The sequence below is a fragment of the Meriones unguiculatus genome, chromosome 20 (genome assembly GCF_030254825.1).
Source record: "Meriones unguiculatus strain TT.TT164.6M chromosome 20, Bangor_MerUng_6.1, whole genome shotgun sequence".
Taxonomy (NCBI): domain Eukaryota; kingdom Metazoa; phylum Chordata; class Mammalia; order Rodentia; family Muridae; genus Meriones; species Meriones unguiculatus.
Window position 1 is genome coordinate 58224597 of NC_083367.1, and position 22381 is coordinate 58246977.

The window sequence follows — 22381 nt, forward strand, 5'->3', positions numbered from 1 at the left end:
TGGAAGCTGAGAAGGCATTTTCTCTCCTTGGCCTTGTTTGCTTCTGTAGGAACCTAATTCTTTATGACTTTTCCAATATGATGAACTGGTTTTTGAAACATATATTCCAGGTTGGCCTTAGATCTGTATGTAACCAAGGATAAACTTGGACTTCTGGTTTTCCTAACCTCCATCAGACGACAGGCATGCACCCCAAAGCCCAGCCTTACTCTGGCTGCTTTTATGTTAATTTGGCTGAGCTACGGGCATCCAGTCTGTGAGGCAGTTTACATTTTGGTAACCTAAGTAAATGGGGTGGGACTTGCTTACTTTAAGTTTTTATTTTCTTACATTTGGGGAATGGTTTATTTTTATTTTATCTGTACGAGCATTTTGCCTACATTTATGTATGTGTGCCACATGCTTGTGTGCTTCAGGCTTGGACACACTTTCCCTGAGCGTTGCACCTCTTGGCTTGGGGACAGTTTTCCTAGGTCTGTAGCTTCCACCTCACCCTGCAGACCAGAGCACTTATCAGCCTCCATGACCCTGTGCACAGATATAATAAAGCCCAATGTGTGTAGGTAGGCGTGTGTTTATGCATTCATGAGCATTTCCCCTATACAGAGTAATCTGCCCTTGGGTCCTGACTCTGTAGCCTGTCTGGTTCCTTCTGTCTAGAGTGCCCTTTCTTCCTTACACACCAGCAAACTTCCCAGTACAACAGCTGTCCAGCACCACCTCGCTGGGGTAGCCATCTGGCTTTGGCAGCTCAGGCTGCCATTACCAAATACCACAGACCAGGTGTCTTCAACAACGGAAGAAACCGACCCCAGTCTGATCTGTCAGTGTCTTCAGTGCCTGGTAAGAGTGCCTTTTGTGGATTATGGTGCTGGGAGAGTTCAGGACCCTGGCCCACTGATTATGACCTCACCTAGCTTTACTAGTCTGTGGCGGTGTTGTCTTCAAATGCAATCTTACTGGAGGTTACAGTTTCAGAGTCTTAGCATTCCCAGTCTCCTTCCTGGTCCTCTAGATGCACTTTCTCCTGTCCTTCCACAAGGGCTCACCCCAAGGCTGTAAGACTGCTGTAAACGTTGTTGTTGGAGTTCCTGGGCTGATGGCTGTCTGGCTGTTTTGACCATCCCCACGTCATTTAATTTAGTAACTAGAACTCAGTAAACACTCAATTTAAAAGTATTGATTAAATGCATTTCAAACCTTTCTGAATATTCAAATCTAGGTATCAGCTGATGCCTCAAGCCCTGAATTCTCAAAGTCCTAATCTGGACTGTACCAGCTCTTCCCTGAGTCCTGCTTCCTTCTGCAACCACACCAATGCTGCTTTCACTACACATGGGTGAAGCTCAGCACAGACGGATTCTTCCTTGCCTGGTACACTCTCCCCTCCATCTTTCCCTAGCTTCAAGTTTGCACACTCCTAATTTGTCCAGATCTATTAACCCCATTTTCTTTCATGTGCCCAAATTGTTATCGGATGGCATGGAAGAACTCTTTGCCCCCTCTTACCCATGTCCTTTGTTTTAGGTGTGACCCTTTAAACCTCTAACTGTTCTCCTTAAGGGCAGTCTTAAAAACTAACCTCTCAATGATTCCTTTCTCAGAATATGTAGGGAAAACAAACAAAATCAACTCCCACAAACTGAAAAGCAGCACAGGAGGCGTTTAATTTTATTCTTATGTGAATCTGCATTCATAACGCACAGGCCACCTGCATGGTTGAAAATGAGTCCAAAACCCTGTTATTACAGACCCGTACCGAAATCTCTCAAGTTCCAAGCCAACACAATTCAAGCTTCCCGCGTACGCGCCAGCGTGGCGTGTCCACCCTTGGCCGATTGCTTTTTCAAAAACACTCAAAACAGCAAAAGGTACCAGACACAGCACATCCCTGCGGCCCAGCAAAACGGACTCAAATTGAGCGTGCACACACGCACTGAGGCAAAAACCGAACACGAACACGCTGCTGACGCTTAGATACAAACAACCCGGGAGGCCCCGCCCACCTGGAGTCTCCGCCCCGCCCCGCAGCTCGCGTAGTCTCTCCCACCCAAAGCCCGTCCCCCTCCGCCGGCCTCTAAGTTAGAGGTTCGGGACAGTAGATTCAGCCTCGGTGGACCCTCTTATCTCACTGGAACAGGGAAATTAAGAGGAATTTGGTGACGTTTAGATCCTTCTGTTGTTAATATGCCACAGCGGACGCTGCCGGAGTCCGGCCCCGCCCCACACAGTGGCTCCGCCAATAGACGACACCATGAGCCCCGCCCCTTGCGTCATGAAACCCGGAGACCCCGCCCTCCACGCCCGCGGCTCCCGCAGGCCCCGCCCGGGTCTCTTCTCCCGGCGTGAGGGGCGGGGTTACGGCTGCGCGCCGTGGGCTTCCGCGGCGGCCGTTGGCCGTTAGCGCGGCTTGGGTGGTTGTCTTGGAGAAGGAAGATGGCGGCGACTACGGCCGCAGTGGTGGCCGAGGAGGACACGGAGCTGCGGGACCTGCTGGTACAGACGCTGGAGAACAGCGGCGTCCTGAACCGCATCAAGGTGCGGCGGGCGGCCGGGCTTCCGCCGGGCGGGGAGGCTGGCCGGGCGTCGCGGCTTCACCGGGCGCGCGAGGCTGGCGCGGGGCGGGGCGGCTCGGGCTGGTCGCGCGGCCGTGGGGCCTGGGCCCGAGCTCGTGGGCCCGGTGTAGGGCGCGGAGGCCCGTTACCTCCGCTCGCCGGGCCTGCGGCGGGCACTCTCGTGCCTGTCCGTCTTTTAGACGGTAGGGACACTTCACGTTGCGAAACTGACTTGTAATTTTGTGCGGTTTCTTTTCTTTTTCTTTCTTTCTTTCTTTTTTTTTATTGAAGGCTGAACTCAGAGCGGCTGTGTTTTTAGCACTAGAAGAACAAGAAAAGGTAGAGGTAAGAGCGCCTCAGACTTTGATAGGACCATACTTCTTAACGCCTGATTGCTAATAAATTCAAACCCATTATAGTTCAATGATTAACCAGGTATAATTAGGTTAGGGATTGTGCTTCTTTAGCATTACTCATTTGCTATATCATTTTGCATGCTAGAGTGGCCTTAGAGTAACACAATAATTCTGACCACAGCTAAATCTCAGTCGCAGGAGTTGCTTGAAACCGTTTCATTGAGTTACCTGCAGAATTACCTTGTAAGCTACTGCACTCTGAATATCTTGGTGTTAAGGGATGTACTATGGAACGTTTTCCCAAATTCTGGTTGGTCAGTTAAAATTCTGACCATTCAATCACTTTAAAAGCATCTCTGATCTTTCTTATTCAAAGTCCAGTTAGACCTGAGTGTTTAAATGATAACTTGACTTTTCTGTCTACCCCAAGTCCCAGCAGCCAGCCTGTGTGAATGTCTTGTAACTCCTTTTCAATAAGAATCACATGATAATCCGTCTTCCTGTGTGACAGATCTGCCTTCCACCCTTCCAGGTCTGTGGACCTGCTCTACACCTGCTCTTTAAGTTCCTCAGCCTCTTGCTTCTGTAGTCTTTGTCTCTGCATCATCTTTCCTGTTGGTTCTTGACTAGGCTAGATCCATTTTTCCACACTCCAGAATCCCCGTTTTTTTTCTTTTTAGTTATACAGTAACGATCATTTGATCCAGCAAATTATTTTCTTCTCCTCTTTCTGCGTCAGCATTGTCAAAGAAAAGTCCCTTAAGCAAGTGAATCCCTGAAGTTAGGTAGTGGTGAGTACTAATGTGCGCAGGGCCTTGACTGCACTCAATCCGATCACCTTCTTTTTAGCTTTCTTATCTGTTCTTCATGCTTGTCAGACGGCTTGTCCTTTCCTCACAGGTAAAATAGAAGTCCCTGTGTCCTGACTTTGTGTCCCATTGCTGCTCTTGCCAGTCTGTCAGGTCAGGGAAAGTCACCTGTATCTGTATATCTGCACCCCATCTGCTCAGTGTGTAGCCGTACTACTGCTTTAGGAGAAGGGGCTCTGTCTTGCCAAATACATGTCATCTGGTTTTGCCCTCTGTAGTCTCATCTGCTTAGTTAATAACTGTGTCTTTGACTTGTCTTCTGCAGGCTGTTTTGAGCATGAAAGTGTTTAATTGCTCTTAAAATAGTTTGACTCACTTTTTTTTTCTCCTGCTATAGCAGACAAGTTTTGAGAGAATATGTATATCTCATGTTGTTTTTTTATCACCAGGTATCCCTTACTCCATTAAAATTTCAAATACACCACTACTATGCCTGAACTCTCTTGCTACAGTCAAGAAGGCTCCTCCAGTTGAGGTACACTTTAGTCCTCTTCTGGCTTACTTGATCATTGCACGGTCTGACATTAACTCCTCTTTCCTTTTGGGAAATATTTTGACCTTGAGAACCCTTTTCTATTCTGTTTTCCTTTAGCCTGTGCCTCGGTTTCTTTAAAAGATCTCTTTCCTGTACACCACACTTGAGTTGTTGGCGTCCCGGCTTTTCGTGCTTATTCTGCGGCCTCCCCACAGTAACCTTAACACCACTAATGACTTTATCCTTGTATCATCAGTACGTGTCTCCCCTCCTGAGCTAAATTTAGACCTGTAAGTTAGACTACCACTGACCTGAGTTCTCTGGGCCTGCCCCGCCCTCACGCCATTGTCTCCTGGCAGTGTCTCCTGGCCATTGTTGGCTTCTCCAGAGTGGCACTGCCTATTCTTCACTTTCGTTGGTGCCCCTCGTCATCTCTGTCAAGTCTTTATTTGTTGTTGTTGGCCATTTGTAGTACTTACCTAATTTTTTCCTTACATTTTCTTTGTCTAGTTCAGTTAACTCAGTGTCATAAATTTTCTACACCATGTACTTCTGTGACTTGTCTCCCTCTTCTATTTTAGCTTGAGGTATAATTGTGTCTGTAAACTCACTTTAAAATGTCAGACTTGATAAACATAATATTTATGGAATGTGAGCAGCATAGCCAGAAAGAGAATATGGCTACAACTCTTTTAAGTTTTCATTTCTTTGAAACCTGCCTTCCCCAGCATCTTAATCATTTTCAAAGCCATGCAAATGGGAACATGTAAAATGTACTTACATACCTTTGTGTCTGATGTCTTTCACGCAGCATAATGCAGTAGTGTATCGTACTCCATTTAATTCTGATTTCAGGATCATTCCATTATTTGTGAGTGGATATACATAATTTACTTAGCCATTTCCCCTTTGATGCCATATTTGGGTTGTTTATAAGGCTGTTGTGAATTGGCATGTCCAGATCTTTGTTGGGATCTGGGATTTATCTTGAGAAAATACCTGAGAGTGAAATGACTAATTCTCAAACTGTTTTCCAGTTATCTGTGCCATTTTGTATTTTTTATCCACAAGACATGAGGCTGTTTAAGGAAGCCCATTATGTGTTACCTACATTATCATCACTCTCAGCAGCTACCCACCACAGGCGCAATTTGTGGGAACGTTTTTTCTTTCTTTTTTTTTTTTTTTTTTACATTTGTTCAGATCTGTAATCCAAAAAAATAAGTTGAGCTGTGGCCACACAGTCATCTCATATACCACTAATTAATTTGAAATTGCAAGTATATATATTACAATTGGTAGCTATTTAAGATGATACATTTCAAATTGCATGTACCTGAAATATAAACAGTTAAATTTAATACTACATATTTGTAGATAAACCATTTAAAAAGCAGCAATGTAAAAAATTAAAATAAATGTCTTCATGTACGGTTTGATTTTGTTAACTTGAGAAGTTGCTAAATAGCACAAAGCAGGCCCTATGCTAAGTAAACGGTTGTAAAATGGACCTTAAAACCGTGGTTTATGAATAGCAATGTATGCATTCTTTTTATCTTTGCCAAAATAAACTTGACTGTTGACACTCAGCCTGGTCTCTTATTCCAGAAGGTATAATTTCCAATTCATTTTCTCACCTACTAATAATAAGCTTCAGCTGTATGATAAAGAACTTACATGTATACTTTTTAGTTGTTTTAGGATAAACACATAACACTTAAAATATTTCTTTTATTTTCCACAGAATAAAACTCCTTTGGTCAATGAGAGCTTGAAAAAGTTTTTAAATACAAGAGATGGTAAGATGTTATTCTTGTGTTTATTTTATCTGCCCCTGAGTTTTAAAATTTGCCAATATTTGGGGGAAAAACAGTCTCACTCTGTGCCCCTACTCCTCTGTGACCTTCCTGCCTGATGCTGACTTTACAGAGGAGGGCACCACCATCCCTAGCTTCAAGCTGCCGTATTAAGCCTTTCAGGTGGTGGAAAGTTCTCTGTAGAGAAAGAGAAACACTGAGTCTATTTATGAAATACTAGGCTGTCTTAACAGTTGCAGATTGATGACTCTGATACAGAAAATAGAAAGGTTGAGATTTTCATTGTTCAGAGAAGAAATAAGTGATTTTTACAAACCGTATTTTCCCACAGCATGCTTCAGTTCACAGAGTAAACGGGGTTCTTGGGGCTTTGTTCATGTCTTTCCCTTGATCTTTGCAGGTCGTTTAGTGGCGAGTCTCGTCGCAGAATTTCTTCAGTTTTTCAACCTTGACTTCACCTTGGCCGTTTTCCACCCTGAAACTAGCACAGTAAGAATGGTTTTGTGTCTATCCTGGGAGGTGTCTCGGAGGGCACACTAAGCGAGCATTAGTGAAGTCTGACACCTCACAGCTGCTTACACTTCCATTATTTTTTTGTGTTTCCCAGGTTGTTAAAACAATCTGAGCTGTTTCATATAGCTTGGAGCTGCTGAGAAAAGAGGGCTAATGTAGAGTTGACTAAAATACCCGACTTTGTACTGCAGCTGTCAGTCGACATCTTAAGCATAGATGTTCAAAACTGCCAAAACTCATTCCCTGCACACTCAGCCTCTGGATTTAAAGGCGTTCTTTAAGCTTCTAACATTCTCCCTTTAAAACGTGATGCTCCTGCTGTATCTTTTGCACTTAAGTCTTACTTCTTTTCTAGGTTCAAGGTCTTGAAGGTCGAGAGAACTTAGCCCGAGATTTAGGTATCATTGAAGCAGAAGGTACTGTGGGTGGACCCTTATTATTAGAAGTGATTAGACGTTGTCAACAGAAAGAAAAAGGACCTGCCAATAGGGAAGTAAGTATCCTATGCTGCCTTTTTCCATATTTCATTTTAGTAATTGGCTACTGAGTTAAGTTATGGAGATGAGTGCATGCATAATGAATTGAGGTTTGCATAAAAGGAAGCCGCTCTTCCCCCCCCCCCCCACCCTCCCCAAGACAGGGTCATACTTTGTAGCCTGGCTGTCCTGGAATTCACTCTGTAGACCAGGTGGGCCTCAGACTCAGAGATCTATCTGCCTTTGCCTCCTGAGAGCTGGATTGAAGGCCTGTACTACCACCACCCAGCACAAGAAGCTGCTCCTTATAACAGTGAAATGGACCGAGATAGTATATAAATAGTATAATGAAACCCAAAATGTGCAGATATACTTGTATACCTGTTTTGGCTGCTGGTCCTCAGAATGTTATGTTCAGGAGCCAGGCTGGAATAAATAATTTCCCCTCAGCGACCAGCTGTTGACCTTGAACCATGTATTACTTCACTATCCATTGCCTCATTTACAAAATGACAGTGGGAAAGTAAGAACAACACTCAGCACAGAAAGCACTCTACTTCTGCTTGTTATTATTAGTTCAGTGTGAAAGGCTGATTTATACATAATAAGTTTTGGACCTAAAAGTTTAAAAAAATACTTTTTTTTATTAAGAGTATTTTGCCTGCACATGTGGATGCATCATGTTTGTACAGTGTCCACAGATGGCATCAGAACTAGAGTTACAGTTGTAAACAGCCATGTGGGTGCTGGGATTTGAACCTGGTTTTCTGCAAGAACAGCCAGTGCTCTTAACCACTGAGCCATCTTTCTAGCCCATCTAAAGGTTTTTGTTTTGTTTTTATACTAAGCTTAAAAGTGAGCTGTTGGTACTGCTTATTTTTAAATTGTTTTCAAACTTTTTTTTTTGTTGTTGTTGTTAGATTTTTTTTTCCTCTGTAGTTTTGCTATGTGCTCCAAGCTGGCCTTGAACTCATGATCGAAGCCTTCTTAGTATTCAGGTTACAGGTGCATGATTTCTTAGTGGCAGTTACTTTTCTTTCCTGTCAACTATCTTTTGTGGAAATCTTGCTCATAGGATTGATGATCTGACTTGTATTGCACACATTGCCTTTACCTAAAGATGTTGTTTGACATGCTCAGCCCCTCAGTGAGCTTCACTGCTGGGCAGGAGTGTGCTTTCAGTCACAGAAACATTTAGAGATCTGTCAGTTGAAGTCAGGGAAGTTTTGTCTAGTGAGTATTAATTGCATTTAAGACATAGTAGATAGGTGCTCTGGGTAATAAAAGAGCAGGAGTTAAGAAAGTTCTGTGTCTTGAAAGAACTCAGCTAATCAAGAAGACAGGATTGTATAAGGAAATTAGAATTTACATGGCCAGTTAAGATTATAGAGAAGATGCTAGAGAAACATTGGGAGTGCAGCAGCTGTCTGATGCTGAACTCAATCCATCGAGATATTACAAGCTAAGATTCTTTTGGCACACCAGACAGGCATTTGTATCTTCAAAAGGGAAATGCTTTGCTCTCCAAATTGCAACACTATTAAGTTAGGGGATTTATCTCCACTTTTTGCTGTTTTTTTTTTTTTTCTTTATAGAACAATTTTATTGGTAGGTTTTAGGTGGGAGTTGTTGGCAGGAGAGGTTAGGGGAGTGTGTATAAACAATACTTATGATCAGGAATTCAGCAGGGTCTATTTTTTCACTTCTGAAATTCAATACCATTTTAGTTTGTTACTTTGAAAGGAAACCTGTCATAATTAAATAAAATTAGAGTTGTTTTTTGTTTGTTTGTTTGTTTTTGTTTTCTTTTGTTTTGTTTTTTTATCCTAAACTTAGATTGTGGATAAGAAAGCTTGCTGTAAGGAGATTGATGCATCGGGCTCAGTTTTGCTGAAAAACCAAAATTACATTTCAGAATTTTTATTTTAACTATTTACTTATTGTTTGTCTGTGTTCAGAGGACAACTTGTGGAATTGTTCCCTCCTTCCACCTTATGGGTCTTGGGGATCGAGTTATCAGGATTGACAGGAGTGTCTTTAATGACTGAGCCATCTAGCCAGCCCTAAAACTGCAATAAAACTATCTTAGGAACTGGGCTGCTAGCTTGCATCTCAGCTGTGGATGATTAAAAACACAGTACGTTTTCTGAGTTTCTCAATGACTGAGTACCATCATTTTTGGCATCTTTGGCATCTACATCTTCATCTCTTCTAGAAGTGTCAATTCTTCCCATTGGCTTCTCCTCAGTCTCTTCACTCGTGCTGAATGTCTATTTAAGAATTGCAGTGACTCCAGCATGAGATTGGCTAAGTCTGTTGGCTTTTGAAACTAGATTCTGTGCAGCTGTGTATCTGCATCTGGAATGCTTAGGAGCAGAAGCAGTTCAGATTTTTGAGTTTTTGCAATTTGGAATGTTTCAACCTGAAAGTATGAGATTAGGGATTTCAGATTAGGGATGTTCAGCCCATACTCAAACCAAACTGAACTCAGTCCTTGAAAGAGACTGGAGCTTCCTTACCATTGGTTTTCCATTTTCTGTACCATCCTATTGTTTACCTTACTCGGCTGTGGCCTGTATCAGCCTCTCAGCTGAGTGGAGCTTCTTGGTTTCCCTCTTAAACTACTCACAACTGGGGTGAACTTAGTACCTGCTTCAGCCAAGTCAGAAGTCACTACACTTGGATTACAAATATGTCGGTATGGGGCTTTTCTCCTCATGCCCCTTGAAAGATCTTCTATACAATGATTCTGAGTAGATAGTTGTTTTCTGTCTCGAGGAAGGTTTTGAAGACGTATGTGAAAGCGGCCCATATGTAAGACAAGCTGGGAACATTTGAAGACAAAGTGTAGTAGAGTAAGCCCAGGTCAGCGTGGTGTGACAGGAAAGAAGAGTGGAGGAGAGTTTCTAAGTTAGCGTCTTTCAAGGGGTAGATGAGTCTTGAAAAGCCATGTGGAAAGAGAAGAGCTTAAAGGTGAGAGGTAGGTGTCTAGCCTCAGAGCTGTGCTAGAGTCAGGTACAGTGAGTTTCAGGGCAGAGCCGTAGGGAGCTGCTTGTTTTCCTATTTAAAGAGTAGTTGAGTTCCTGTAACAAAGTAGCCAGTGTTTACTGTGCACAGGAAATGTGCAGGGATGATAGGTAAACTGTAGGAAAAGGTTCCCATTTAGACCACATTATCAAAAATTCCTAAGGGAACATCCAGAAGCTTGCAGTGACGATGCAGTGAGACAGAGCCCATAGTCACTTACGCTGGACTAGAACAAGTACTCTAGTAATGGGCAACGAGGGAGACCTATGAAGACAGTCTGTTTGTCATCCCTGACTCCTCTCTGACCTTGGTTAGTTTTTATGACTAATTGTTGGGTTATTGTTGTTGTTATTGTTGTTGTCATTAAATGAAATGGAAGCAAGCCAAAGAAGGTAAAGAAAAATCAACCTTTGAGAATCAGAGTCATTAGTGTTAGTTGAGAATGGAGGGGATTGGCCTCTGGGAATCCATGATGGAAAAGGTAGACTGGGCACCCACATGTGTGAGTGGCCAGTTCAAGGTAGGTGAGGAAAATACTCTGCAGTTAATTCCAATCTGGGTGTTACATGTGTGTATTCAAATTAGAGGAAAATCTAGAAAATATTTATGAAGAATGTCACCTTAGTGTTCTTAAATGCTAAAATTCTATTGAAGTATTATTGGCATGATCATGTTTTAGTTTCGGTGTGTTTCAGTTTAAACTATGATTTTTAGGGTGCTCTGGATCGATCTGATGGACATCCTCCCTCAAAGTCACCTGAAGCAAAAACAAGTGTAAACTCCATCCCAAGTAAGGTGAGTATATTGCTGGACAGAGACGTGGGCGCTGGGCCAGTCACCTAGGGTTCTGCTCTTTCTTCTTACCTTTCCTGTAAAATTTGTTACCTGTTTGTTTTTCTGTAAAATTTCTTCCCTGTAAACAAGTCTTTTTAAAGTTTCTTGAAGGTACTTCCCCCTTTCGATTAAGTAGGTGTTTTTAAAATTTGCTTCTTTTGTGTCATTGGTAATACTTGAATGTTATATCTTGGAGGACACTGATACTTGTAATATTTCTGTATTGCTCTAGGAAGAGGCTTTACTCATGTTGCGTGATCTCCTAGCTGGGGAGCATGGGATTCCAGAATGCAAAATGTTTTAGCTGAATTTTGTAGCCTTTTAGACAGATGACCGGTTTTGGAATCATGGTGCTATTTAAGTATTAATGAACTATTTTTGACAAGATTTAGAGGAAAGTGTACTATGGTCTGTGTGTGTTTGTGTGTTTGGCTGTGCTAGTTTAAGATAAGACCTGATTTCAGGGATACTACACGAAAGAAAAAATTTGAGTTAAACGCTTGAGTTTAAGGTCAAGGATGTGTTTGAAAATAGGCTTAATGGAAAAGTGATGGTCTCCCATAACTGGTTAGAGTACATCCTGGTTGGTTCCAATTGGTCCTGTGAGGTAATGAGTTTGGGTCACATCTTAGTCCATCAGGCTGCTGTCATAAAGTACCACAGACTGCATGGCAGAGGTGGAGCCACTGGCAGATTTGTTGTCTGGTGTGGGCTCAGTTCCTGGTGTCTTCTATATGTCCTTATGTAGTGGGAGGGGAAGGGGAACTCAGTAAAGTCTTTAATCCCGTGCACAAGTGCTCCACACTCTTGGCTAATTACTCCCCAAAGACCCCACTTAATGCTATCGTTATCATAAGAGTTGGGATTTCAGCATAATCAGGTTTTTTAGGAGGATGGGTAGGCATAGCCTACAGGTCATTGAAGTCCAGCATTACACTCTGGTTCTTCCATAGGGATAGAAAGACAGTGTGCAGTCCATCCAAGCCTAAGGCTCAGGGACGGACATGAATTGTGTAGATAAAACTGGTATCTTAAGTCAGGTGACCTTTGATGCTTGTGAGCCACATACTTCATTGCTAAGTGTCTAGGGCATAGTACATTGCTGCCACTTGTGGATTGTTCTTTGATAATTTGATCCTTTTTAAGCTTCGAAAGCCAAAGGATTCCATATTTGTAGCAAATATGGAATTTATTTTCTTGTGTGGCTCCCCCTGAAGCGGCCAGGCCTTTTTAGATGAGGAGTGTTTAAAGATGCTTTTCTTCTCTTGATGATTATTATGAAAAGCTGTAACTCTGATTGACATAACAGGTCATGAGTAAATTTTAGGAATTCCTTTAAATACTGATAGAGCCTATGGAAGAAACATATTTTCCACGATGACAGAAGAAATTAACCAAAATTCTAAACATACTTATCAGTGCTTGAAGCATTGTACTGTTTGGAAATCCACTTTTTAGTAAATTATTTTTTAGAAGTATGGGACATTCCATGTAAAGTAAATCCTCAAGAAAATCCACAATAAAATCTGTTATTACATGTTTTATTTTCTCCATATATTTCTTAATATCTAAGAGTTATGGTGATACTCCTAAGTTTTTTAAGAAATGTTGCTTACAGAAGAACAGTCTCAGGCTAGGGTAGAATCATCCAGTGTTTCTCCTGGGGGAAGAGGCACCACATTTCTGCATCTTTCATTTCCTTTCAGTGTAGTCTTCTATGTCATGAGCTAGAGTTAGAGTAGTCCCTTAAGAGAAACACCTAAGATTGCTGCTAACTGGCCGGGGCTGGGATCTGTTTAAAATACATCCTTGTTTTATCACTATATTTCCATTATATACCTGAAGGATGTGCAATTCTACTTCTTCACCTCTCCTTGCCTGCCTCCCCATGATTCTTCATCAGTCTTATGAGCCCACAAAGTGAAAATGTAAGTGTGAGGGACACTGGAAAGTTGTAGCCAACGACTGGATTCAGCCCAGCCATTAGGAACCAGCTTTGTTTGCTCTAGGAAAGGTCAAGTAAAGTGTGAACAAGCCCTCAGCAAGCTATTTAGGATTCACTCCAGGCCAGTGTAGAATGGCACTGAGGGCAGTGTGAAGGGAGCCAGGCTGCGCACACAGGCTGACAGGCAATGTACAGTGCCTGTCTCTAATCAGGAACCTGTTGGAAACTGGATAAAACAGAGGTGGGCACATTATGAAGGTATGAAAGGCTTCAAAAAGCAGGCTTTGGAGAGGAATTTGCCAATTGTCCGTTTACAGATACTAATAGGAATCTTTATTAATTTGGTAATGAGTTAGTTTATTTTTAAAAATTTACATTTTATGGTAAAATGTCATTTTATTCTCATGCTCAGATACCAAGGTATAAAGGACAAGGTAAGAAGAAGACAAGCGGGCAGAAGTCTGGTGACAAGGTAACATGCATGAGGGCAGAAGAGAAAAGCAGCCTGTGCTGAGACAGGCCCTCAGACTCGGGGCCTCCTGCTAGCCTGGGTTCTAAGCTTCCTTTTTAAACATGACTGTCATCTATTATCAGACCATGAAAGCCAGACTTAGTGGCACAGGCCTGTTGTCTAAGCTACGTGAGAGGGTAAAAGAGGACTGCAAGTTCAAAGCCAACCTGGGCAAGTTAGTGAGATCTTGTCTAAAACTAAAAAGTAAATAGGTTGGGGATGTAGTTGAGTGGCAGAGCACTGGACTAGCATGCACTATGCGCTAGCTTTAGTCCTCAGTAATGAAAAAGAAACAAGGTGCAGAGGTATGGGAAGGCATACTAGCATAAAACAACAACAGTTTGTCAGTCTCAGCCTGATGAAAAACCGTAACTGTATTTATAATGAGACACTGATTTAACTTTCAGCTCTCCAGGATCCCTCAGTTCTGTGTGGAGTCTGGTGCACAGACATTTTCCTAAGTTAAAAACTTCTAAAATAAAGGCTGCTAACTGTATTTAGTTGTAGTGATTTCAAATGCAAATTCTTCTTCTATTCATTGTTCATACATTCTTCAATGAAAAGATGTTCCATTGTCCATTAAGTACTTTTGGAACATTTAATGCATAGTAAAAGAAGACTTTTTTTGAATTCATAGTCTAGCTGGAGAGTGGTACAGTCGTGAGACTATAAGACCTGTGGTTTGTGTTTTAAGATTTATTGAATTGCCTTTTTTTTAGGATTTTTAAGTTAGATGCATGTATCCTACTATTGAGTTTTTATAACGTTACTTGTGTCTTAAGTCTTTAACTTAAAACATTTTGAATAAATTAGTACATAAGACCAGCACATGCTGAGACACATGATTTTCACTCTGTGTGATGTGACACAGCTGTGGGGTGAGACTGTAGCCTTCATATGCTCTCTGACTTGAGGGAATTGAGACTCTTGGACCCATATCTCATAATGGAGACTATAAGTCTAGGCCCTTCTGTTTCGTTATTGTGCTTCTTGAGTCCAGAATAGCTCCTCAGTCACTTGGAAATCCTTTCTCCCTTTTCTTCTCTGGCCTTGTTTCTGAATTGCTTTTGTTACCAGTGTGGATCTTAACATTGCCTCCTTCTAGCCTTAGATAGCTAAGCTCTTTGCTCTTTCTTCTCTGCTTTTTGCTTTGCCTTCTGCATGCAGTAAGTTTTCAGTTTCCAGAACATTCTTAACAACATAATCGAGATACCTAGTTGCATGTAGTGGTTTGTGTTTACACCTGCCAGAATGCCGGTGGGAGTAATTGCTTTGGCAGGTGAGTGCCATTTCCAAGTTGGAGCAATTGCTGGAGCCTCATCCATGTGATCAGCAGACATGAAGTGTGCATGCTGTGTGTGTATAATTCAGGGGTGTGAGCTAAAACAAGGAAGCCCAGGGTACTGCTTCCCATTGAGCTCTGGAACTCTGAGACAGGCTTGTGGGCCCTTGTTAATTCTGGAAGTAAACTTTTGAATTATTCATGTTATCTCAATGTTCCATGTACACATGTAATCCCAGCACTTCAGAGACAAAAGCAGGTGATTGCTACAAATCTGAGGCCAGCCAGGGTTACAGTAAAACTAAAAAGCCATTTTTAATACTGGTGTGCATGTGTATGTAACTATACCTGATGTGTAAGGTTTTTAAAACAGTCTCGGTAAGGTTTTGGTTTTGTTGTTAAGAACGATTAAATGGAGAGATTCAGAATACAAAAGAGTAAAAATTACATGGGAAGTAGTTCTTTAATGAATTAGATTTATTTATTTTTTGCGTTTAACTATATTGTGTGTATTTGTGTAGTTGAACAGGTATCACAGTACATATGTGGAAGTTAGAGAACAGCTTGAGAGTGGGCTACCTCCTTCCATCCTATGCTCCTGGGGTTGGAGCTCGGGATGCCAGGCTTGGGGGCAGGTGCTTTGCCTGCTGAGACATCTCACTGGCTGGAAAGGGTGAGATTTAGAGCCATCCACCCAGGCTTTCAAAGTAGTGCCTGTGATTATTTCTTTGTATTACCATTTTGTTTCTACAAATAATGTCTCAGTTGTCTGAGAAATTAATATGATAAAACCCACTCTCAACAATTGGACAGCATAAGCTGGACGAGATGCAGGCTGTGGGGGAAGAAAGGGAAGGAGGTTAGGCGAGGGGATTGAATATATTCAAAATACCATTATATGAAATTCTCATAAAGAATTAGCAAAAACTGTTTCTTAAAGCATGATAAATACAAAAAGCTGCGACAGCTAGGTGTAATGTTGTGTGCCTGTATCCCAGCACTGGGAAAGTGGAGGCAGGAGGATTGATCGTTCAAAGCCAGTCTGGGCTTAATGTACTGAACTCTAGGTCAGCCTGAACTGTGTAGTGAGACCCTGTCTCAAGAACTCAACAACAACAACAAAATCATAGACTTGGCTGAAGCTCTGCTCACTTGGCTTTCTACCATTAACTGGGAAAACAAAGCAAGATGGATTTAGTTTTAATACTTAGCCTTAGTACATCCTTCTCTTCCTACTTTACTTCCTGTCACTACTGCGGGGTGGGTGAACCTCAGGGCCTCAGGTGTGCTGCAAGTTATTTTACTGCTGAAGCATTTCCCCAGCTCTAGGATGAAGGGTGTTGTAGCATGCTGTTAAATGTTATATAAGAAGCCATCCTTCACTAGTTTACAGACTAATATTGAGGCAGCTTTGCTTTTAGTTCTTTTTTTGTTTGTTTGTTTTTCAAGACAGGTTTCTCTGTGTAGCCTTTGCTGTCCTGGACTAACTTTGTAGACCAGGCTGGCCTCAAACTCGCAGAGATGCTCCTGCTGCTGCCTCATCAAGTGCTGGGAATATAGATAGACGAGTGCCACTGTGCCAACCTCTTTTAATTTTTAATAAGATGACATAAGTTGTTACTCCTTTCCTAAATTCTTGAATACATTTAACTTTGTATTGATTTTGGACATTGGTCACAGTCTTATGTATGTCTCTCAGGCTAGGTTTGTTTTATGTCCATGCCTGTCACCTCAGGGCTTTCTATATTGTTAGCTTTTTCCTGTTTATTCCTCATCATGACGCTGGGTAAATGGGAGGCAAGTAGTTGGAAACACACTTACCTGACCCTAGGGTCTCTCTGTCTCTTGACCTCGACATTGTCACCAGATGAGTCTGATCTGCTAGGGGCAAAAGAGCTGAGGGTACAAGGTTGAGGCTCTTCTACAGGGACCATTCTTGGGATAGCTCCTGAGGTCCGCGCTTCCATGGAGTGTGTGTGAGCCTGAGATGACTGACTGCTGGTGGGGAGAGGGTTTCTCTAGACACTGAACGCTTTAGAGACTTGTTGTGGGGTTCTAGCATTCTTGCGTATTGAGGCAAGGAAATTAAATTTTCTAAGTATATTGTCCAGTTTAACTGTAATGGTATTCTGTCAGTACTTCGTTAGTAAATATCAGAAATAGTAAAAGTAAACTCCATAAGTCATGAACGAAGGTGCCTTTGCCAGAGTGGAAGTGGAGGGCAATGGAGGCCTGTGTGAGGAAAAGAAACAGCAGGTACATGTTTGTAAAACTACAGTATCTTGTCTTCTAATGAACAGTGCACGTTAAGGAATTTGGAAACAGATTATATTTTTCTTTTCCCCTCAGTGCTGAGAATTGAGGCTTTTGTGCTGGCAAATCCTGTTACCATTGAACCATACCTAGCCCTTTTTCAAGTTCCTAAAAACGTTAGAGCAGTCAATTTTTGGCTACTAGACAAGCAGAAATTTTCATTGTGAAACCTTGCTCTGCTCTCATTTTCTATTATTTTTTAAATGATTGAATTTTTGATTATGTTTATTAGAATGCTAAAAGTATACTAAAATTTTGAAAAAACTTTTTATCATAATTTACCATACAGTTTGTTAATCCTGAGCTCCATCGAAGGGAATGGCTGATGCAGCACTGTTCAGTAAGTCCCTTCATTTGTGTAAAATGACAAAGGCTAAGTTGCATTATAAACAGATATGACTTTCCTCAGCTTCTGTACCAGAATATAAGCTGGAGCTCAAAAAACAGGACCTGTTGTTTCCTGGTCTGGAGGCAGAGCAGAGCAAAAGGTTCTCTGTCGGCCTCTGTTGTGTTAGGCAAGCCTGGGTGATGGTCTTCCCTTACAGATGGGTCACCGGCAGTGACTCTGTACTCACACGGGCACTAGTGTCATGTGTGTGTCTCTGTTAACTAGCTCTGGAGGAGCTTAGGAGTTTTTGAGCACAATTACAGAGCTGATTATTTTGAAAGTTTGTTTGCACTTCATTAATAGAACTGTATGTTTAGAATAAAATAATTGTGTTATTTTAAAAATGTAGATGTCGTGGTATAATGTCCTTCTCCATGTAACTCATCTTCCTAAAACTGGGCCTTGCGTCACTAGTAAGAATGTCACTAAAAGCAGACAGTTGGTGTCCATGGACAAGCATTAATCACCATGCCCTTCAGTGTCCTATAATCTGTACAGGTTTGAGGAGAGCATGTCCTGCAATCACTGACTTGCAATGTTGCTTTGTGTTTGTCTCAATCTGCCTCCGCCCTGTTAAACCATTTCAGCAGAAGAAGAGAGTCACCATCAAAGCCTCTGTGGATGCGTTTAAATATCATAAGACTTGAGGGTATTTATGTGTACGTGTCCATCCTAAGACAGTGCTGTGCTGTGTGCATGTGGGAAAACAGAGCATCCCCTGCGTAGCACCTTGTGTTGGACTACTCCACATCTGTACTGCCCAGCTTCTTGCCTTGCTTCTAGTCAGCTCTGCCCCAGCCTGTGTGTAACTTAATGTGTACATACTGACCAAAATTAATTCTTGAGGAAATTTGTGTCTTAAAACCATCCCCTTAGATCACATAGTTAACAAGCCAGACAGGCGGTTTCCAGGTCCTTTATTTCAGATGAGTGCTTTTTCTGGAGCATCATAGGGCTCTATTGCAATATAAGGCCAGACATTTGGAAATTATCCTTTTCAGCCCATATTAGGTGAAATTTCATATAACTCAACCTAAAGGTATAAGCTGAGTGTTAAGAGCTATCCTCAGCTGGATGTAATGGTAAACTGTAATCCCAGCCACTGGGATGTAAGAGGCAAGTTCAAGGCCGCTTGTGCTACATGAGACCTTTTCTCAAAAAGGGAGGAGAGGGGGCCAATCTGATGTTCGTTTTACCATTTAACTACAAGTTACATTACTGCCTTTGTGTCCTTCCTTAGACACATCCCACATTGGTAGCCCAAAGATTGAGTGGGGCATTAAGTATTCACCATAATCGCTAGCCACTGCTGTTACTACTGGCATTATTTCTTTGTTGTTGTTATTTATATAGATAGAAGTGGTTTTGGACTAAAAGAGTTATGGCCAGGTATAAACTAAAACTATGTCAGGGTAAACCAAACACTGTAATAGTTGATGCTGCCCTCACTGTGCTGCAGTGGGGCAGGAATAGAAATGCTTTTTCAATAGGAATTTTTTTTTTTCCCAATGCAGTTTATTCAGGAACCTTGAACAATCCTCGGACCCTGGGGAAAGCCAGCCCACAGCTTAAATAGCCTCTGGGTAGCCAACCCAGGCGTGCCACGTGGGCAATGCAGATAGGTCCACATACATGGAAGCAAGCCAGATCCTCAGCCTTAGCCAAATGGGAATTGTTCGTGACAGAGAACACTCACCATCGGGAAGGTGGAAGGTGGAAACCAGCTCCATCTTTAAGGCATAGCATTCCGCAGCTCTCTACAGTTCCCCCTTTTTGTTTTAGACTCATCAGGCAAGAGTAGAGGTCTGATCTCTGATATTAGAAATAAATTGGGACTTTGTACCGATGTTCGTTTAGGTGTCATCCACCCAAAGAGCATCAGACCCGTCCGATACCTTTTTCTCAGAGGCGGGACCTGGGGCATCAACCCGCATGCAACCAGACATGCTCTTCTCTGGGTCCAAAGCGGCTGACCCTGAGTGCAGTGCTTAGCTTCGCATCCTGAGCGTATCAATAGGAATTTTTAACCTTGCTTTAAGTTACATAAAGGATGTGTATGCCTCTGGTATATGAGGTGCAAGCTAGTAGATAGCCCAGCAAGCCTGAGTTAAGGTAGTTGTTTAACCAGGGTCTGCTTGTTGGAAGTGTGAGCATTCGAAGGCCATGTCTTTTTCATTATGGCTTTCATTTGGTGCTGGATGGAGAGCTGCTCTCCTCTCTGATGAACAGTGCAGCTTGGTTTAACTTAAGTTAGCGCTCTCTCCTGGTTCAAGCTGAAAATGGACTCAGATATTTTATGCAGCTGGGCGTGTTGTCGCAAGCCTGTAATCTCAGCACACACGGGGAGGCAGAGGCAGGTGGATCTCTGTGAGTTCGAGGACAGCCAAGGCTGCACAGAGAAACCCTGTCTCAAAAAACAAACAAAAAAGATATGTTATGCAACAGTGTCATACATATAAAACAAAAAGGGAAAGCTGTTTATGAATGAGAAGGTTGCTAAGTGAGATAGGCATAGTAAAGACATTTTCATTTAGAAAGAAAGGGAAGAAATAGCGTAAACATGCTTCTTCAGCATTTGCCTTTTGAAACTTGCTCATGTCAGGAAGCTTTAGAACAGAAAGCCTCAGGGAAAGCACAGGACTATGCTGCAGGTGCTGTTGTTAAGGGCTAACCACAGACACCTGCATACACATATGCACGTACATAGCGCCTATGTTGACTGTTGTCTAAAATATCTTAGACGTTTTATCACCAAGAAGACTTCTCCCTCTTTTTTTAGAAGACCAGCAGTGAGACCAGTCAGAGTGAGCCAAGTATCTCCTTGTCAGAACCCAAGAGTAAAAGCAGCCTGCACTCAGTGGCCCATGAAACAAGAATTGCATCTTTCTTAAGCAGCAGCGCTTTAGATGCCAAAGACAAAAGTGCTCTTTGTGCAGATGAAGATGATGGGGAAGGAGATTCTTTCTTTGATGATCCCATTCCTAAACCAGAAAAAACTTACGGTTGGTAAGTAGGCTTCTTCTTTGGATTATGACTCATGGTTTAAAAACAAATTTCTAGATGCTTTCACTTTATATCTTAAATCTGCTAATAACTATAATTGTTGAATTCATAAATCTGATTTTGTGCCAGTAAAGTCTAGTATGTTATAAAGTAATGCCAGGGATACTGAAGACACCAGGTATGAGCCGTTTACGCCAGGTATGAGCCGTTTACGCCAAGTGAGCCTGGAGGAACCCACCATGTACTAGGAGCTGTTTTGAGGTTTCAGTTTGTTTCAGGGTAGAGCAGTGAGTTCTGACTGCTGCCTCAGGGAGTTCACCCTCTGAGGGAGTCAGGCAGTCAGCACGGTTCACCTTACAGTGCACATGCTGGGTGATGGGCTGCACTTGTGGGTGCTGGGGCCTTGTCGGTGTCAGTAGCTCACCAGAGAAGGTTGGAGTTGGGCCACTTACTTTTGGAGTGCCACCTGAGCAAACAGCTACAGGAAATGAGCAAGCACATGGAATCCAGGTTTACGTCTCTCCCAAGAGAGGAAGCAGCAAATGTAAAGGGCTCTGGTCAGCCCTAGGGGACAGAAAGAGAGACAGTGTGGACAGAAAGAGAGAAGGGAGAGGCACTGATGGCAGTGCTCGGGAAGTTAGGAGGGAGCTGTCCAGAATGCGTGCAGTTGTGGACTAAATACTCCTTCAAGGTTAGAGGACTCTGCAGCTTCCTGGACAGTCTATACATTTGAGACCTAACACTCATTTGTTGTTTCTGGGAGGTGGCGGAGGGCTTCTGAAGGAAATCCTAGACAGTGCAGGTGTCCAAGGTCAGCTTGGCTTGAGAAAAAGCAAACAGCTGTAAATTTGGGGACCTGGAGCTTCACTGACAACTTACTGAGTGGATCCGTAGCCACAGGTTGCTCGGCAGTTTGCATTGCCCTCTACATACGATCTATGATTGTCAGCCTCTAAAACTTTTTCGTTTCCAGCCATTGTATGCATATAAAACTTCTTTAAATTGCTTTTTATGTGTACAGAGTCAAAGACTATAGTGAGCAAGGTCTGAAATTGTCATTTAACTGTTGATTGCTTCCTGTTAGGAGAAGTGAACCTAGGAAGCAAGTGGGAAGTCTGGCCTCACTTTCTGACAAAGCGCCCTTACGGAGTGGTCTCAGCTCCCTGGCAGGAGCCCCTTCATTAACAGATAATGAGAGTAAGTACTCGAATGGGTAGTTTTTTCTCTCTAGATGACTGTGATGTCCATTGCTGTGACCAAAAGAAAGTTGAGGAACAAAGGGATTATTTCAGCTTACAACTGTAGTTCCTTATGAGTAGAAATCAGGACAGGAACAAAAGCAGAGACCATAGAGGAACACTGCTTCCTGGCCTGCTCCTCGTGACTTACTCTGCTTGTTTTTTGATAGAACCTAGGCTGACCTGCCCAGGTGTGGTGCTCACTGCTCAGTGAACTGGGCCCTGCTACATCAGTCCTTAATCAAGAAAATGCCCCACAGGCTTACCTTACGGGCCATTCTGATGGAGGCAATTCATCAGTTGATTGTGTAGTTTTCCTAGATGTAGCTTATGTCAGGTTGACAAAAACTAGCCAGTCACGTGATATAATTACTGTGGATTGTTTTAGAAAAATCCTAATTTCAGTTGGACAGTATTTTGTTATTCTTCTCAATTCTTAATGTAGTCAGTATTCTCCACCGTTTGTATTCTCCTTTGCAAGCTATTAAAATATATTTAGGAAACTGCCTTTTAACTGTTTTAGACTATTGATAGGTATTCATTTAGTATACAGCTATGGCTTGACTTAAAAATTTTAAATTTTATACAGAAGTGATCCACATTCAATAGAAACCATACTTCAGATGTTAGTCTTGATTTTTGTATGTCTACAATATGCACGCCCTCTGTGTTTTATCATCATGCTGGTCAGTGTCATGATCATGAGGGAAGGCAACTAGTGCTCTCCAACATGCTGCTTGCCAGACTGTGATGTTTAGTAGTTAGGCATCTCCAGTGAA

At 42.3% G+C, this 22381-nt stretch overlaps 1 protein-coding gene across 2 annotated transcripts in view; it reads left to right on the forward strand.

The window, feature by feature from the left end:
- Positions 1-2360: 2360 nt before the first annotated feature.
- Positions 2361-22381, forward strand: part of Cep43 (centrosomal protein 43) — a 29857-nt gene continuing 9836 nt past the window's right edge. The window contains exons 1-9 of one of the 2 annotated variants that reach the window (XM_060373655.1): positions 2361-2538; positions 2847-2900; positions 6000-6054; positions 6473-6561; positions 6941-7078; positions 10803-10883; positions 13280-13339; positions 20141-20367; positions 21449-21561. In XM_060373655.1, coding sequence (XP_060229638.1) covers positions 2437-2538; positions 2847-2900; positions 6000-6054; positions 6473-6561; positions 6941-7078; positions 10803-10883; positions 13280-13339; positions 20141-20367; positions 21449-21561 — 919 coding nt within the window. In that variant the 5' untranslated portion in view covers positions 2361-2436. The remainder of the gene's footprint in view (positions 2539-2846; positions 2901-5999; positions 6055-6472; positions 6562-6940; positions 7079-10802; positions 10884-13279; positions 13340-20140; positions 20368-21448; positions 21562-22381) is intronic. The other variant, XM_060373656.1, reaches the window with a different exon arrangement.